Source organism: Homarus americanus, unplaced genomic scaffold (assembly GCF_018991925.1).
Source record: "Homarus americanus isolate GMGI-L3 unplaced genomic scaffold, GMGI_Hamer_2.0 scaffold23617, whole genome shotgun sequence".
In the NCBI taxonomy this organism is placed as follows: domain Eukaryota; kingdom Metazoa; phylum Arthropoda; class Malacostraca; order Decapoda; family Nephropidae; genus Homarus; species Homarus americanus.
The window spans coordinates 1,760,670-1,779,716 of NW_024720711.1; the positions used below are offsets into that span (position 1 = coordinate 1,760,670).

Genomic DNA, 19,047 nt, shown 5'->3' on the forward strand with positions numbered 1-19,047 from the left:
AGGAAACAGATACCTTTTTAGTGTAAAATTCAGTCTAATGCACAGTCACCTGGACAGAATAAAAGGGTTGATTTGACTGTCAGTAGACTGAATGTTTGAAGAGAATACCATCTACAAAAGACTGTCTTGAATTCTGTACTTGGGTTAACTGATATGCTGTTTGTTACTACTACTGCCAACATAAAGTACAGTCCCCCCAAAAAGTGTCGCTATCCATGGGGTCGATGTGGTCATGGTTTTGTGAGCAGTGTTAGTCTACTAGTTTCAGAATGGTTGGTATGGTCAACCACTGACAGAATGTCAAAATTACCATTAATTTGAGTTTTATTCCTGCAAGCATTTTGTAAATACAGTACATACAGTATTTTTTCGTATATTTGAATACATGTACTGTACTGTCAAGCAGACATACCAACACATAATGATGCACTGGAGTAGATATCAAAACATTTCATCCAGCGTCTCAAATTGTAAAGACAGAAAAAATTGCAATACTTTTTGGGGGGATTGTCCCTTTAATTAATATATTAAATGTGGAGTCACGTTGGTGTTATTACCCCTGCCAACATTAAAGTACTGTACCTTCATTACTGTATTGAATGTTGAACATTAAAGTACTACCTTCATTAATGTGTTGATTGTTGAGTCAATAGTGTTATTACCTCTGCCAACATTAAAGTAACTTCATTAATGTGTAAGGTTCAGCTCATGTTAGTCTTGCTGGCCAAGTTAAGAGTTTGTTTTTGCCCCAGGTGAAAGGTTTCTTAAACTGTGTTAATTTAATGGTACACCCACCATCTCCATACAAGGTGCTGTATGGGTTTTGAGCAATATAATCCTCTTCCTCAGATTCTTTGCCATTGCTGGGGGAGCTAACGACAAATGGTCGAGTACCATCTAACTCCTGGGTTAAGATCCGCACGGTGTCAACATACAGCAGAATATAATCCGCGTGGTATTGTTCAAAGCTGGAGGAAGTGCCATACCTGGAGTACAAGAAACAATTAAGTCACACAAATTGGCCAAATATATCTCATTGTCCTTTTTATTGGTGTCTCATAGGTCACCCAGCATACTGTACAGGGTCTCTCATATGTTTCATAGGTCACCCACCATACTGTACAACTCTCACTCCAATAACGTTTCCCATGAAAATTTTCTGAACTTGTGACTTCTTCAACCTTGAGCTGTCCAGTGTTAGTACACGAGGAAACTATAATACCCAGAGAAAACCAGCCATGTTTAGTAGTGTCACACTGGATAACACCCTTCTTACATCTGATCCAGGATAGGGATTATACCCAAGACATGATTGTGTGTCCCTAATATACCAACCAAAACACACATCTCACTATTTACCAGTTGTCTCGAAGTGCTGCCTCATTCTCATTGTTACCGGCCCAGAGGAGGATGCTAGGATGGTGCTGCAGACGACGCACCTGTGTCTCCACCTCCTGTGTCACTGTGTCCAGGAAATCTTGATTCACGGGATACATACTGCATGCAAACATAGAATCTTGCCAGATGAGAATACCCAACTCATCAGCAGCCTAGAAAGAATACCAAAAGAAATATCAAAATATGGCAGTTATGAAGTAGACATGAAGAGATATAAGAGAAAAAGAGATTATTAATGAGTTGATGTTGTCATTACTGACCTAGAGATTTCCAGTCACTACATGGGGTTAAAGATGAGGGGAGGTGGGAGAGTGTGAAGATCAAGGGAGGGTCTGGATAAATCTTCATCCCTCACCATCCATGAACTGGGACTTCACACACACACACACACACAGTCAGTCCTCTATGGCTAATGTGGGATACCAGAAGTGAAGAGTAATACCCAAGCCATTTAGAGAGACACTTGCTGTATAATTGTCAATTGGTACACAGTGATATTTCCATAGATATTCAGAGAGGCGTCTTATGGATTGGTGTAGAACAACAATGGACCATTTTCTTACTTTTTCATCTTTCTAATGAAAATGAAATATTTCTTCTTGAGTCATGAGAAGATACAGTGTTAGTTCTCATATTGTGGTTAACAAGTGTTGATACCGAGAAGGGAAGGAAGTTGTTAGTGAACATTGGTTTTCAAATTTAATGCCAGGCAGAGAATGTTGTATTCATTAAAATATTTCCAGCCTAACATGAGCACTGTACAGTATTTGTAGAGATAAAAGACAACAGTGTTTAATGGAGATATGACAGACTGCTCAAGTGGCTAACAGACCAATCAGTGGTGAAGAGAACAAGTTAAAGTGGTGAAGACTTTATACCTGAAGGTCAAAGAGTCAAGAAAAGAAGTTTCATTGTGACAAACTATACACAAGTTTTAACTTCTCCTTCAGAGGGATAAAACAGCATCAACGGATCATTGTGGAAACAGTAACATCCCGAAAAAACATTACAGGAAGGATGACCTTATAAGAATTTTAAATAAATCAAAGGGAAAGTCAGTACCCTACTCATTCATCCTTTAGTGTACAGGAGGTCCTTAGTGAAACATCTGACAACAGTTGTACAGATCTTGGTATCATAATATTTGTCACTCAGTTTGCTGGTAGACAGGACAAGTTGTTCCATTAGTCATCAGATAGGTAAGGAAGGAGGCAGGTTTCTATATCCCAATAAAGGAACCATCACCTGCCACTAGACAAGTTATAGTACCATACTCGTTTACCATTTACTGTACAAGTACAGTCACCTCAAAAAGTCAGTGTCCTCGGCAGTCAGAATGAACCATTGGAGCAAACCCTGGAAGTTCTAAGGCTCAGTTTTGATTTTCAACCCAAACATGGCACAGTGCTTCTTGCAGCTCAAGTTGAACAACACAGCCCCTATTGTAGTTGCCAGGAGTGTTCCAACAGTTGGAGGTATTCACACCTGGCAACTTTATTTGCAAATCATGAATGTGAGAGCAAGCTTAAATTATAATACAAATAATCAGACTAATGCTGTAGAAAAAGATATTGAGTTACTATATTCCCGTATCGTATATGTACAGTACTGTATAGAGAAACATTACCACGTACATTTCCACATTATGGTTGGGTCATTGTTTGGAAATACATATGGATTGTAGCATTGTTTTTACATGTCAGACCTGTTAATAATGTTATGTTGTAATGTATCCACATTTTATCACATTTTACATAATTAATATTAAGCGAGCAAAATCTAATGACTGTCATATCATATCTGTAAGTTTGTAACTTGGGAACTAGCAAATATGTAAGGTTAACTTAACAATAATCAGTTTAAAATTGTATACCTTGAGTCTTTCACATCTTGAGGTGTTATGATGTCTCACCACCCTACACTGTCGGCCTCGAGGGTATGTTGCCTTTCATCCATCATTTACTGTATAATTATCAACCCCTTCCTTTCCTGCAGTTGTGTGCAAATTATCATGCTATGACATACACACATACACACACACTATACTGTACCTGTATATATCCCATAAGTCCAAATGCAAGCAAACCTCAAAATACAAACTATACAGTACCTCACTACTCAACAATCAAACTCAGGCACCTTCCAGCATTAATGAATAAAGATTGATGTAGTACAGTTTGTTTATGTTTTTGTAATTTCAGATACTGGTATTTGTACTTTTTTTACTTTTATCCTCTTCGCCACTGATCGGCTTGTTAGCCGCTTGGGCGATCAGTCACGTCGTGTGTTAGTGTGTAAGCAAGAGATAAATAAATACTTCATCTATACAACTGGTGTATAGAGCATAAGGGACTCTTAAGAAGTTAGTATTTATGAACATAGATAACTGGCCAGAAACACTATCATGACAGCAGTACACTACATGACCACACAAATGTAAATACTCCAATGACAGGAAATTTATTTATCTCATCTATATTTACTAATTAAAAAGTTATTAGTGATAAATGGATTCAAAATTAATAAAACACAGAGACTGCAACAATGATATACCTCTTTTTATCCAATCTACATGATACCATGGTTGGAGTTTCAAGACAAATTACTTTACCTCATAAAATACGTCAGATTCATAGATGCCGCCGCCCCACACACGTATGCAGTTCTGGTACGTGTCTGCGGCAGTTTTTAGGAGGTGGCGGGTATATTCTGGCGTCACCTTTTCCGGTAGCACGTGAGCTGGTATCCAGTTACTTCCCTTCATGAACATGGTCACATTGTTCACACGCACACGGTAGTGCCGGCCTAAAGGTAAAGCCAAAAAGATCATGTGGACAGCATTTACTTTCCTGGGCAGTTAATGGCATGACATAGCGAGTGAATTTTATACTTATGAAGGTTTGCTAGTGCGACAGTTTACTGAGCATATTATAGGCACACCTACTAAATTTATTTGGAAAAGGGTGAAAATTTTTAATCCACATTTATTTATTTGTTTATTTATATACTTATTTGTTTATATTTTCACCACTTATCAGCTTACTGGCCATTAAGGTGGTTGTTACTGTTATGAACTTTATTGTCCAGTGTCAATACAGGAAGAAACTGTAATACCCAGAGAAAACCTGCCATGCTTGGTAGTGTCACACTGGATAACATCCTTCTCATATCTGTACTGGGCCAAGCAGTGAACCCAGGCCACAAGATGAGAGATAACCATGTCACCACTGTATCCCCAACACCCCCATCCCTTCTTGATAAACCCCTTTGCAAAGTGAGTACTCCCTCTTGACAAATCCTTGCCAAAGTGAATACTAAGTGTCTGGTGGACGGAAGATTGTAACAATGGCAGCCTTGCTTTGTGTGAGGGCATCCCAAAGACAGTCAGCATTTGTTTCTCTGTATGGTTATGTCCAAACTACAGGCAGATAGATGATCTGATTACTTGTGACAAATATGATCACTTCCTCACATGCCATCATAAAATATTGGAGAGGTTTTATGACACTTATTCCAGACTACAATATTTGCGTGGTCTCTTCCCTTGTATCAGTTTTAAATAATTTTATTAACTCCTTCAATATGGGAATATTATTCTTAATATGTTATATACCAAACAATTTTATTCAATTCAAAAGGGACCCTGTACACAAAAGGCTAAGTTACTGGTACATCCTCAACTAGGCTGTAGGGATTATTCCTGAGTTTCATCACAGTTTAGGTCAAATATCTTATAGACAGAACTACAGAGAAAAGGGCTATTTGATAACAAGTATTTTATTCTTATTCTGATCGTTTAATAAATATCTGTTGTAGTAAACTATGAGCTTGAGAAGAGTGGTTAATATCCTTAGTGAATATTGGTTAATATCCTTAGTGAATATTGGTTAACATCCTTAGAGAATAGTGGTTAATATTCTTAGTGAATACTGTAGTGGTTAATATCCTTACCAGTTGAAACACCTACAACATAATACAACAAAAAAAACATTAAACTTTTACCTTTTTCTTCATGGTCAGGATCAACAAAGTCCTGATTTAGCTCAACAGTTCTGAAGCCAACCCGAACACTCTTGCTGGAAGTCTCAGATTCAATTTTATTGGCCCAGAGGACAGTCAGCTGATATAGTGGCTGAGCACCATAGCCATTGGGCCACCACATCTCTACCTGACCCTGCCAAGCCAAACATGAGCTGATCATTCTCTCACATAAACCCTGTACAGTAGTATTTTTTCCTCCCCGGAAGCTGAGTTCCTCCTCCACCTGTGTAATCTCATGTCAGTGATGAGAATATTTTTTGTTTGTCTTAACTTCATTTTATCCTATTACTATTGTACCAGGTGTGATGGTCAGTTAGTTCTCCATTGAGCACTTATACTTTATTTTTATCCTCTTCACCACTGATCAGACTGTTATCCACTGGTTGGTCAGTACTGGACTGGACACCTACTGTACAGCCTCTTGAGAGTATCTAAACACATACCAGTGTGTGTGTTAAACCTTGATTTATAAAGCTCAAATTTGCTTAAAGATAAAAGAGTCATCATTATTCATAGAATATTATAAAGTACATAGTACATATTATATATTTTATCAGATACAGTATATTAAAGCTATACAGTTTGACTAATGAACTTTAGTTACTTACCTCCTCAAGTGTAAAGTTAAAGGTGAGTAAGGCCTTATAATCTTCCACTGTGTAAGAAACAATGTGCTTCCTGCTGTATATGTTGCCCAGGGAGAGGGTCATGCTTCCTCCTGCATCACCAGTCTTTACAGCAGCATCACACCACACCTGGGACAAACATGGCTGGCTTCACAATCATGATGGAATACATACACAAATTATGATCAAAGTTTACTCTGGCCAGTAATCAATGAATGTGAGTCACTGGAAACCTTATTAAAAGAATAGAAAATTAGGTTATTGTATATTATTCACCATTTTATCATTCATCAGCTGTTCAGGTGATTGGACTGTTCATTGTTACTGTACTTTTTTATGTTCTTTATTGTCCAGTGTTGATACAGGAGGAAAATGTAATATCTGGAGAAAACTTACAGTGTTTGGTAGTGTCACACTGGATAACACCCTTCTCATAGTCCTGTGCTGGGGATTTGAACCCAGGACCACAATGATGAGAGGCACTTATGTTACTGGGGTATCACTAACACCTTTGAGTACCTGTTTTGTACTACTTGACCTTAATATGACTGGGAAACAAAAATAACTAAATAATATCACTGAAATAGGAGGTAATCTTCCTGTGATAATCTGCACCACAAGATAACTCCTATACAACCATACATCTACTGTACTTAGCAACTTGTGGTGAATTAGGGTCAAAACTGTCAATGCCTGACACTAACAGAGACTATCACCAAAACACTGAACCATAATAACCCACCTTTACAGTGACAGACCAGCTTGGCTTGAGGTCATGATCTGGCACTTGAGGCAACTGGGTCATGGGCACAGCTGAGAAGAAGATGTCACTCACCAGCAGAGAATCCCACCCAACCAAACGCCAGTCCTTCCTGTCATACGGAAAATAAACTTCATTTCATTATTGTTGTCTTCCACTACACACAAGATGGAGTTAGATCAACAACTTAACAATAAATGTATACAGACTAAGGTGGAATAAAACCCTCAAAAACTGATGTACAGTATTAGAGGAAGAGTATCATGACTTCTTGCATGGGGGAAAAATTACTTAGGCTAAAATGGGAGGACATCACATAAGAAGAATCATATACAGAAGAGCCATGGCAAAAACTGGAGGACATCTTTCACCACTTGTGTACAGGATCCTCTCTATACTGAATAAAATTATCTGCAGTTAGTTAAAGAAAATTTATAAGTGGCATCTCCATAGTCGAGGGGTTAAGGTAGTGGTGGAAATGATAAATGCAAAGAAAAGTCTACATTATTACCAGGAAGGCAAGGAAGAGAAAGGAAGTCCCTTTGCCATGTAGGAAAACTATCAAAGCTTAAGATATTACCATATGTTGCCTGTGTGGCCTACATGACTCCTAAATGTTACCACTCAAGAAATTAAATCTGCAAAAAAAGTATTTGAGAAGTAGCTGGTCCAAAAAAACTGAAAAAACATCCCAAACTGTTTTGTTATGGATAATTACCGGTATACCAAAAGCAAAACGAAAAAAAAATATGCTATTGACTCTGGAAAGGGCAAAAACAACCTGGCTGTGGAGGATGATAAACAGACAACAGATACCCTATGTGAATACTGTATTGTATTTTACTTAAGTGTTAATATAAGAGACAGTACAGAACCTGGAAGAGTGGACAGATCACAGGCCAAGGCAATGAAAGACACAACAAACAAGAAATGTTTTCTTTCCGCTAAGACTAGTAATACTATAATTTGAATATCTCTGGATCAAGAAAAGTGTCTAGGGGTGGAAAATCAACCAAAATCACCATCATATTCAAGAACAGTAGAGAGAGTGTCATGGTTGTGCAGGGTGATGGTAAAGTGAGGGAGCGTGGATGCAGGGTGGTGGTAGGGTGGTATGGGTGAAGGAGTGTGTGGAGACTAGGTGGTATAGCAGTAGGGTGAGGGACAGTACTGTACTACCCACCATATGCCAGCATTGGGGAAGGCTGGCCCCCAGTCCCAGCTGAAGGATGCCTGCATCTTACGTATGTGGTTGGCATGACACACACCCTTAAAGGCGGGGTCCACACACTTGGGTGGCACCACATAGTTTTCCGCCTGGGTCGCATACTGACGTGCAGCATATTCCACAGGCGACTCAAACTTCACCTTCAGTGTATTGCTCTCAGACACCTTCAACAAGGAACACTTAAGTATTATCCTCCTCTGAATTATTCATTACATATTTCGTTTATTAAAGATTATATACTTTTTTAATTTAAAAATAATTCAAAGTATAAAGTAAACATATTTTGAGATACCCTGTACAGTACATCAGACAATAATACAAATTCTTTAACAGTTAATGTTGAGTAAATACAAAGTGTAAATAAGATCATAGTGTAGTTACCTGAAGGTGATCTTTAACATTGTACAAGTATCTCACAAACATGTTGTTGGAGGTGCCGACCAGTGCGCCGTTGACCAACACCTCAGACACAGTGTCCACACCTTCAAATATGAGGGCCACTCGTTCATGGCTCAACAGGTTGGCATTAACTGCAACAACCAATGATATTTATCTTGTTATTATTATTATTTTACAGGTTTTGTGGCTAAATATAATAAGTACAACCTCATTAACCCCTTCAGTGCAGTTCCAGTAGTGCATTTTATTTGGTTAATGCCAGACATTTTATTCAGCTGAGAGATGAACCCAAACACAAGGGGTTAAGTGTATAAATACTTTACATGATGAATGACTAACTTGGGAACAGATGAAACATGATTAATTAATAATATCTAAAGGGATGTACAGTAAAGTATTTGAATCTCCTTTTAATATATGGGAATGGACTGTGACAAGCTTGGAATTAATAAAATAAGACTAAAGTATTGTATAAGGCTATAATGTTACCAGTTAAGACGGTGGAGTAGGTCCAATTCTGCTGGGAGACCCAGCGGTAGTCGATGTCATTATAGCGATAGTAGAAGTCTCCCTGGCTCAGTACATTAGCCTTAAGGAGATCTGTGTACACCCCGCCTGGAACCGTCCCGCCCAACACCACCGCTGTAATACATGAAACATTTACTACACCTCCACCAAGGATAACAAATACAAGTGGTTGGGTAAACTTAATATTGTAATAGATGAGACGGGTAATGCTGGGTCTACAATACAGGTGGTTCTCATGCAAACCTTCACTCAAAATTTCAGTTTCATTTGTACACTATAGAGAAATACTGTACAGTATAAACAGGAAGTGGCCAGTATACAACAAACAAGAGAAAATCCTCACTTGGACTGCAACAAACATGGAATGCTGAACAATAAAGTACAGTATTGTGTACACATATCCCCGATTTACGATCTCCCTATCTATGATTTTTCGCTTGAACGATGGTGATGTATTAAGACCACCCTCTTATTTACAATAAAAAAAAAATTTGCATGAACGATGATCATCCTGCCAAAATTGCTGACACGCGGAATATGGTGCACTTGTCAGCTGTGGTCTACTCACGCACCGCCACGTGGCCACCCAGTGAACTATAGTTCCAAGCTTTGTTCCATGCACATGGCTGTGATCATATAGTTCAATGATTATAGGTCAGTATCGGTCTTGTTACAGGGGGTCCCTTGGTTATGAACAGGTTCCGTTCCTGAGGACGTTCTTAAGTCAAAAATGTACATAAGTCGAAACACATGCTATATGCATACCGTACTTACAGAACAATGTATAAAATCCCACTACAGTACTGTATATCATAGCCTAAGTCCGTATATACATTTAAAATCACTTAATTTAAGAGAAAAGAAGAAATAGAATGACAAAATACTGTAAATGAAAGTAAAAAATAAGTCATCAGGTAAATAAAATACTGTAAATTTTAAGTTTAACCTCATTCGTATCGGCGGGCATTCGTAAGTCAGGAACCCCCTGTACCTATCATCCGTGTTCTGTTTTTTTACCTTACAGTGAGAAGACATCACTAACATTCACAGTGTACTCTGTTTTGGTGATTGTGAAGTGATTTTTGCAATGTTTTTTGTGACTCTAAAGTGCTTTGGCTCTGTTGTTGTGAACATGATCATCATTCACTCTTTTTGTGACAAGTGCTTTCACTCTGTTTTTGTGACTGAAGTGAGCAGTGTAACTTTGAAAATGTCTGGGAAGGCCAAGGCACCCAGAAAAACTGTATTTCTGGAGGTGGAGCTTGACGTTGTGAATCTGTGTGGAGGTCAGAGTGAAGTCTCCACTCCACCTTCAGGAGTTCCTTTAGCCTCAAAGGGGACACGTGACGACAACCAGGCTTGTTCCTTATGATGTGGTGAGTGATGTTTAGTTGTGTTTTATGTCTATTATCATCACAGAATTTTATTTTTGATGATACAAGTGGGTGTGGGTGTCGGATTGACTAGGAATGTATCCCATTGAACCCCATATTATAATGATTCCAATTTATGATACCTGTATTTCAACTTGCAATGGGCTTTTCAGAAACTTAACCTCATCATAAATTGGGGGATACCAGTACTGTGTGTAAACACGCACGCACGCACGCACGCACGCACACACATATAATGAGTGAGTGAGAGGTAATTAGGTCCAACTTCCAATAAGTGGAGGTCAGTACATTACCTAGAAGTGTGCATATGGCAGGTGGTGCTGCTTTAGAATGGATGGCCAGCAATTAAAGATTTTGGCATGTGTTCAAAGGTCCGCTGGTGAGGAGAGCATGGAGTACTTCCGTCTCCACACATCACACGTTATAGTTCACACAAGTAGAGGACAACCCAAAGACCTGACAGCCCATTAGGGACAATGACAATAAAATACACTGGAAAATAAACCTATTTTTGGAACACAAGGAAGCAGTGTGGTTGGTACTGTACTTGCCTGGCTTCACTTTCCCAACTTACAACTGGATGTACCAGGGTGCTGGGGTACACACCAGACACCTTCAGGACAAAAGGCCAGTGCTGTGTCATAAGCCTCTGTATCCCTAATTACAATTACATAATTGTTTAAAATACAGTATTGTTATTGCTTATAATCAGGCAACAATTAAAAATGACTCCTGAAATTACAATAGGCATGAAGACGTTAGCTCTTCATGATGAGAATAACTTGACTCACAGAAATTGGTAGAAGACAGGGACCAGTCTGAGGGAATGATGATGATTTTGGAGTGGTGTGGATGAGTGCTGGCATAGGCGGCGTAAGCGAGGTAACCCGAGGCAGCACACATCAGTGCCAGACACACCAGGGAAGGGCTGTATACACGCCACCAAGCCCCCTCCTTCCTTGCCTCCCTCTCTGGGTTCAGTGGATTAGGTGCCATAAGGCTGGTGAGTGCTAGTGGTTCTGGTAGGTGATGCTGGTAGGTGGTGCTGGTGGGTGATAGTGGTGTTGGTGGGTGAAGCTGGTAGGTGGTGCTGGTGGGTGATATTGGTGCTGGAAGGTGATGCTGGTAGGTGGTGCTGGTGGGTGATATTGGTGCTGGTAGTGGTGGTAAGTGGTTATGATGGTGGTGGTGAGTGGTTGTGGTGAGTGGTTATGGTGAGTGGTGGTGGTAGATGATAATGGTATTGGTAAGTGCAAGGAGTGGGTGGTAATGCTGGTAGGTGATGGTTGGTGGTAGTGTGAGTGAGTAGTAGTGGTGCTGGTGAATGGTTGTATTGATGGCGGTGGATAATAGTAATGGTGATAGGTGGTAGTGATTGTAGGTGCTAGTGGTGGTGGTGGTAGATGGTGGTGGTATTGGTAGATGGTGGTGGTAGCAGTGCTGGTAGTGGTGTTGGTAAATGTTGGTTGTAGTGGTATTGGTAGATAGTAATGGAAGTAGTCCTGGTTATGTGGTGCCAATGGATGGTAGTAATACAGTAGTGGTAGATAGTGCTAATTGATGGTAGTGGTGCTGGTAGTGTGTGTGTGTGTGTGTGTGTGTGTGTGTGTGTGTGTGTGTGTGTGTGTGTGTGTGTGTGTGTGTGTGTGTGTGTGTGTTGATTGGTTGGTTGGAATTGAAACCTGTATACAGTACAGTACAGTACTTCCCCCGTCAACACAACACCCCCCACACCCGTGTTAGTCTGGCTAAGCTACAAGTTATCTTTGCCAACCCGTAGACAATTCATACACACACACCCCATCTTCAGTAACATGCCATACACTTCCTTTATAGCAAAAACGAACAAAAACGTCACTTGGGTCAGAGAATTGTACAAAATATGATAAGAGGAATAGGTTCATTACGCCCACAGGAATGAGTTTAGGATCCCGGATACACTGCACTCTTCTACGCCACACTGTTGTATTTCACGCATACAGAATTTTAAGCTTTTCTTATTTAATGTATTTGATGTAATGACTCCACTACACTACTCCACAAACATGTATCCACCAATATTTGTCACCACACACTGGTGAGGGAGGGGGAGGGGGGGTGATAAGTTATCACCAGTGATAAAAGAGCCACTTACCCACAAAGGTGAGGTGCCAACACAGAGCTTTGCAATTTTACGGCAGTACTAACATGGAATTATCATCATCTTCATTGACATCACAGCAACGTTATTATATACAGGTATATAATTTTCACCACTTATCAGCTCACTAGACGTTCAGGCAGTTGATCTATCTAGTGTGAGTACAGGAGGAAACCAGGGACCAGGAAACCTGTGATGTTTGGTAGGGTCACACTGGGTAAGGAGCATCTGTAATAGCCTGTACGATAATACACTAATTCCTCGTACAATGGGCAGATTTACAATACATTTTTATTGAAGTCACATGTGTTCTTGACCATTAACCCCCTCCAAAACACACACACACACGAATGCCTGGTTAAATGGGTACCAGTCCTTATTTATTTATCATTTCACCACTTATCAGCTTACTAGCCATTCGGGTGGTTGATCCATTCTTTGTTACTTTGTTATGATCTTTATTTGTCCTTATAGAACTTAAATTATAGCAAATCCCAGTCCTAATAGAATTAAGTTTGGGTCTATTAAGGATCAAGGTTCACCTGACTTGTAGCCCCATCTCGTACATCCACGGTGAGTGTCAACAGAGAGGTGAGGGACACAACTTACACCCGTTATCATTGGAGAGTAGCCAGGAAGTGGTATCGGAGGCGAGAGTTGTGTGGAAAACGAGGCCAGACCACCACTCCCAAGCCCATACCATCACCATCACCAATGCCCTCATCCAGTCACCACCCACCATCTTGAACCGCCTGCTCCCCGGCCGCCTCAAACACCGTCCACTGGGGAAACCAACACACAATAACACAAACATACAGGTATTAGTCATGAACTCTGGGTGGGGGGGAGAAAGAAAGAGAGGACCTGTAGCTGTTGTTGTCTCAGGGAAATAAATCACTTGTTGTGCTTGTATCCCCCTGCATCAACTAGGCAATGTACAGTATTTCTAACCAAACTTAGGATGTGAAAGGAGTTTAATAAAGTTATAATGAATAAATAGTGTAATTATATAGCAAATTTGAAAAAAAATGAAATGTGTTAACACCTTGTTAGTTAAAATTAACTTAGTTTAGCATCATTACTTATGGTTTGTTATTTTGTTAGTTTGGTATCGGTGTTGGAGAGTGTTTGTGTCATCACTATAAAACCACAATAGATGTTAGTGTATGTGTCAGTACATCAACAACAAAGAGAGTGATGGCAGGAGAGCACAAGGCAGTATACTATACATCTTACCTGAAGGTGCAGGAACGTGTGAACACCAACAGGTTGGCCACACACATATACACTGTACCTGCAGCCTTCTATCACCAGCCTGGGAACCTCACCAGGAGCTACACTGCCTCCCTCACCCTCCACCACTATTCACTATCCTCTGGGGTTTTACAAGGGGAGGAAGGAGATTTGCCATTTTACACCCTACATCATAACACCTTCCCTAAATTTCTACCTTTCCCAGCAACCATTTTTTCAATATCTTTTATTACCTGTGAATCACAACAAATAACTATCTACTTTCCATAATTTATTCAGTAATGAGAGGCGTATTAAGTGTAAAAAAAAAAGAATAAACTATTGCCACATTACATTTTCACCACTCAAGCTACACTCTGCCCTAGATGGTCTTAGTTGACAAAATACTTTATTGTCTGTCTTATTGTGTCAATTTACCTCCATTTTTTTAATGAATATTGAGAACTGTACCTAGATTATCATGTCAGGGAGACATAGTAGACATCAACGTCCCTTATCACCACTCTATTTAAAGATGTTAGACATGTTGAAGCAGATTAATGTACAAGTAAAACACAATACAATGATCATGAGATAGTTTGGCTTCCTTACATGTTAACAGTAATGAGAAATTTTAAAAAATATCCTGGACATGAAAAATTAAGTAAGTTACAGACTATGGTCACTGTATACCCATGTTGTATATACAGTATTGGATACATGCTGAATTCTACCTGCATTGTTTATATACCTGTTGAACTGTCTGTATAACTGCATTGTCTATATACATGGGAGAAACATAGGAAAAAAGTAGGAAAAGAGGAGCTATGCCCTGATGATGCAGAATTACAGCAAGTTTGTGCAATGTATTCATGGCTTCCAATATTATCATGAATGGTGTAGAGATAGAGAGACGAAAGAAAGAGTGCTACAGAGGGAAAATGGTTTGATTGGTTCAGACAATGGGTGTAAACGAGAGATGGGTCATATGTGGGATGAACAGAATGCAAAGAATGTGAAACAGAAATAAAACAAAAGAGACGGAAGAAGTGACAGAGAGACATAGGAGTCGTCGAGGTGTGTTATGGTGTCCTGTGGAGAAAGAAAAGGGTACTAAGAAATGTTTAATTCAGAAGTGGATGGCAGAAGTGATGAAAGACCCTGGAGGGTAGTGGAAGGAGGAGTGAGGGAGGGACTGTACAGGTGGGTGAGGGAGGGACTGTACAGGTGGGTGCGGACTAGCACCACAAAGAAATAGTGTGTGTGTGTGTGTGTTACTGGAAACAATGGTAATGAGTGATTTATAGGGACAGTCATGTTATTCTGCGGTGGTGTCGGGTCGTCTTAATTTATGAAGGTAAACCAGATGGAAGCCTGGAGCCATGTAGGAGGAGGAACACCACAACAGAACACATTTGTTACAGGAGCGAGTGACCAAAATGAGCTGGAATAATGGGAGAGTCTGCATGATGAGATTTACATTTGGAGTTTTTATGACACTTGTAACACTGATGAATATTCTGGTACAGCTTTAAGCACATGCTAACACTGATGTAGTTTATCTGTATGAACTGTCAAATATTGTGTTACAGAGGACTTTGTTTTGAATCCTTTATAACACAATGAACACTGATATGGTTTTCTCCAGTATGGACTCTCATGTGAACAATTGAATGAGAGTTGTATGGGGAACCTTTATCACACTCTAGACACTGATATGGCTTATCTCCTGTGTGAAGTATCATGTGTGTAACTAAATAAGATTTAAGTGAAAAAAATTTATTACGCTCTACATTCTAGACCCTGAAATGGCTTCTCTTCTATGTGAACTTTCATATGTTCAACCACGTGAGATTTACTTACAAAGAGCTTATTACACTATGAACATTGCAAAGGTTTCTGTCTAGTATGAACTTTCATGTCTTACTAAATTAGATTTTTCTGAAAAGTCTTTAAAACATTCTGAACACTGATATGACTTCTCTCCTATGTGACCTTTCATATGTCTTACAAGCTAACATCTTTGTATGAACTCCTTAAGACTTTCTGGACACTGAAACTGTTTCTCACCCATATCAACTCTCATATGTCTTACCAAGAAGGATTTCTCAGAGAAATCTTTCAGACATTCTGGAGTTGTTCGATTTCATTCATTTTTCCATATATGTTCTTATCATTATTGTAAGAATTTTAAAAGCTGCGACAACTTTTTACTTTAATTAAAATCACAGTAATCTTTTGGTGCTAATATAATGTGCGGTCTACAAAGATATCCTTAGTCTAACCTAACCTACCCAAACCTAACCTAACCTACCCTGACCTAACCTAACCTGACCTAATCTAACCTACCCTGACCTAACCTAAAATATGCTAACTTAACCTAAATATCCTGTAGAACTCACACTATAGTAGCAACATTTATTCTATTTTTTTTTTTAGTTTATATCTATGATCATAAATCACCTATCATGAACAGGACATGAAGAATGAGGGAAATTGGGGGGTAAAACATGGTGAAAAACTGATCATATGACACTAAAATTATGTCTCTATGTTCTCTGTACGTTTGAAAACTCTGCCAAGTCACCTCGCGTTGGTTGTTTGTTTATAACTGATCTGTTCGATCCATCCAAGCGTACTTTCATGTCCACTAAAAACATAAAATTACACCATGACACTTCAGCAAAATTCCTTTCATTGGTACAGTTGCAGAAATGTGTTCCTACACCCCCTGTGGTAACCCGTATCTCCAAACGGCCAACCTATAAGACCTATAGCAAACCTATCCACCAATAACATCCATTGTTACACGACCAATACCAGTTCACTTTTAAATAGTGATACAACTACTGCGGCAGTGCTGTTTGGAAACACGGGTTACCACAGGGGGCGTAGGAACACATTTCCGCAACTGTACTAGATATCAAAATAAGTACTTTTGGTTTAATATGGCGAGGGCTCCAAGTTAGGTAAGGTAGGTAGGTTTGTTTGATTGGTTAGGCCAGGTTTTATTAGGTTCTAGTAAATGTCATCTCTTTTAAAATACAGATTATAATGATAAGGGTAAAATTATCGCTTTAGGTCATGTACCTATTTAGAAGTAAGTCAGAACCATTCAAAAACCACCGGAAAAACATAATTTCAACTTAACCTTACCTAACCTAAACTTAAAATCCTAAAATCCACTGCAGGAACAAAACGAAAGTAATACCATGATAAGAACCTCTGTCGAAAAAATTAACAAAATCGAGCAACTCCTGGTGGTTGTGCTGTTCTCAGGCATTACCAAAAGGATTAATTCTCACACAGCGGTAGTCATCACTTCCTCCTCCACTGGTTCACGTTGTAATGGAAACACCAATATTAACAAGTAACAACATGACCACTACTACACCATCACCTCACAGTAACATAACTACCTCACAGTAACATGACCAGTTATTATACCCATACACAATTCAAGTCAACTTAATGATGAACAAGAGTTAAACAGAGAGTTATACATATCGTTTTCATATTGTTGATTGACTGGTATAATTACTAACTTTGTTCAGCCAATAATAGCCCACAGTTGTTGAGGCGCAGTAAAACCATTATAACATCAACGACAGGTCCACCATGACGACCATATTAAACCCAAGCCAACTATTGGGAGCTTCTTTATGTGATCTTCGGCATAAACCAAATGTCTGTATGTCTTATCATTAACTAAATATCATCAAATTAGGAGCCAGGTCCCGGGTGCTTGTTACAGCGGACAGTCGAGGGGCCGGGCCTCCCTTTACTCGTGACGTCACAGATAACAACAAGAGTTCGTGAGTCACCGAGTCGGATTTATGACGTCACAGATAACAACAAGTGTTCGTGAGTCACCGAGTCGGATTTATAACATAACTGTGATTAAATGTTTATATATAATCACCTGTACTGTATTAGATATGGATAGTTAGATACATAAATATATAGATAAGATCGTTAGATATATATAAATAGATAGAGCAGATCATTAAATGCAGATTGATATACGGTTTACAGTTTAGCCACATTTACCTGATGGCAGCTGTTAGGTAAAACCAGAGATACTGTATCTACCCCTCAGGTTCACCACCACAAACCCAAGGTGCCAGTTCAGAAAATGCAATACAGATCAGGGAGTGGGCACAGCTCTGGTGACCCATTTGCCATCATAAATGTTGAAGCAAAGTTTTACAGCTGGATGCCCTTTCTAGCACCAACCCACAGGGTAGGTACAGCTGGCAAGGCAGGGTCGCAGCTCCCTGATGTAATAAAAGACTAGCGGTAATAAACCCACTCACAGTTCCGTCATTTTTTTTTTTTCATTTATTGGGCACTCCCTACTTCCTTGTGTAAGGTGAAGCGCAGAAGCGTTTACAGCGCCCTACAAGGAAGCATGCCAAGTTCATGCTTGCCTTTATGTCTCATGAGTTAAGGGTGTAGAAGCCTGAAGAGTCAAGGGCATAGAAGCCTAAGAGTCAGTGGTTTATGTCATCAAGTTATTGGAAGCTCCAACTCCCTGAATACGAATTCACAACTTTCGACTTACAACAGATACTGTACCTACTTACTGCTAGGTGAACAGGAACTAATGGGGGCGAGGAAGTAAGTCCAAACAACTTCCACCGGTCCAGGAATTGAACCCGTGACATCTCGCTTGCGAGGCAAGAATGGTACCGCTTCTACCGCCGATCCCCCTTTCTGTCTTCATGAAGAATTAGAGAGCAGTATTGTCACATGTCCACCAGAGAGTGAAGAAACTCAGATTAATGATAATTTTATAATACAAGGAAAGTTAAACACCAGTTTACCATCAAACCATTTATTAATCAACAATGAGTCAACCCAACCTAAAAAAAAACGAATATTTGAAATAAAATATTACAAATACTGTATTGCTTTCTTACAATTTTGGTCTTTAGTTGTTAAAGTATAAATTGACAGCACAATCTTTTACCTCTATAGAGCAATGATTTCTACTTCCTAAGCTGGCACTACAGCATCAACTTTCTCTCAATATATTTTTATCTTTGCTTCTTGCCATTTCAACTCAAATGTCCTGTCACTGAACACTGGTCTCTCTCTTTTCCTCACTAAACTTTTCATTGTGTCAGTATCATAACTAATGAGGCTCATAACCTTTGTTTTCCTTCAAGTTCAGGATAATAGCTTTAGACTTTCACCTCTTCCACTACTAAGGTTTTTCTGTACTTCTCATCACTACATTGTTCTACTTGAAAATAGTTACTGTACCTAATATTTAGCAAAAGTTTTCACTACTGGTA

General features: G+C 39.3%; 2 protein-coding genes across 5 annotated transcripts in view; one reads left to right on the plus strand and one right to left on the minus strand.

Moving 5' to 3' along the window:
• LOC121860721 (gastrula zinc finger protein XlCGF57.1-like) overlaps nucleotides 1–1,158 on the plus strand; it is an 18,556-nt gene extending 17,398 nt beyond the window's left edge. The window contains exon 5 of the transcript XR_006087916.1: nucleotides 850–1,158. The gene's annotated coding sequence lies outside the window, so the exon portion shown is untranslated. The remainder of the gene's footprint in view (nucleotides 1–849) is intronic.
• The window catches only part of LOC121860719 (beta-mannosidase-like), a 24,678-nt gene extending 7,140 nt beyond the window's left edge, over nucleotides 1–17,538 (minus strand). Inside the window, exons 1-11 of one of the 4 annotated variants that reach the window (XM_042358034.1) lie at nucleotides 17,293–17,538; nucleotides 13,124–13,296; nucleotides 8,942–9,094; nucleotides 8,435–8,583; nucleotides 8,009–8,217; nucleotides 6,808–6,937; nucleotides 6,048–6,194; nucleotides 5,401–5,572; nucleotides 4,010–4,203; nucleotides 1,360–1,550; nucleotides 796–986 (exon numbers count right to left, since the gene is read on the minus strand). In XM_042358034.1, the coding sequence (XP_042213968.1) occupies nucleotides 796–986; nucleotides 1,360–1,550; nucleotides 4,010–4,203; nucleotides 5,401–5,572; nucleotides 6,048–6,194; nucleotides 6,808–6,937; nucleotides 8,009–8,217; nucleotides 8,435–8,583; nucleotides 8,942–9,094; nucleotides 13,124–13,256 (1,669 nt within the window). In that variant the 5' untranslated portion in view covers nucleotides 13,257–13,296; nucleotides 17,293–17,538. Of the gene's footprint in view, nucleotides 1–795; nucleotides 987–1,359; nucleotides 1,551–4,009; nucleotides 4,204–5,400; nucleotides 5,573–6,047; nucleotides 6,195–6,807; nucleotides 6,938–8,008; nucleotides 8,218–8,434; nucleotides 8,584–8,941; nucleotides 9,095–11,165; nucleotides 11,452–13,123; nucleotides 13,297–13,750; nucleotides 13,813–17,292 lie in introns of those variants that run through there. The other 3 variants (XM_042358031.1, XM_042358035.1, XM_042358033.1) reach the window with 3 other exon arrangements.
• Nucleotides 17,539–19,047: the final 1,509 nt, after the last annotated feature.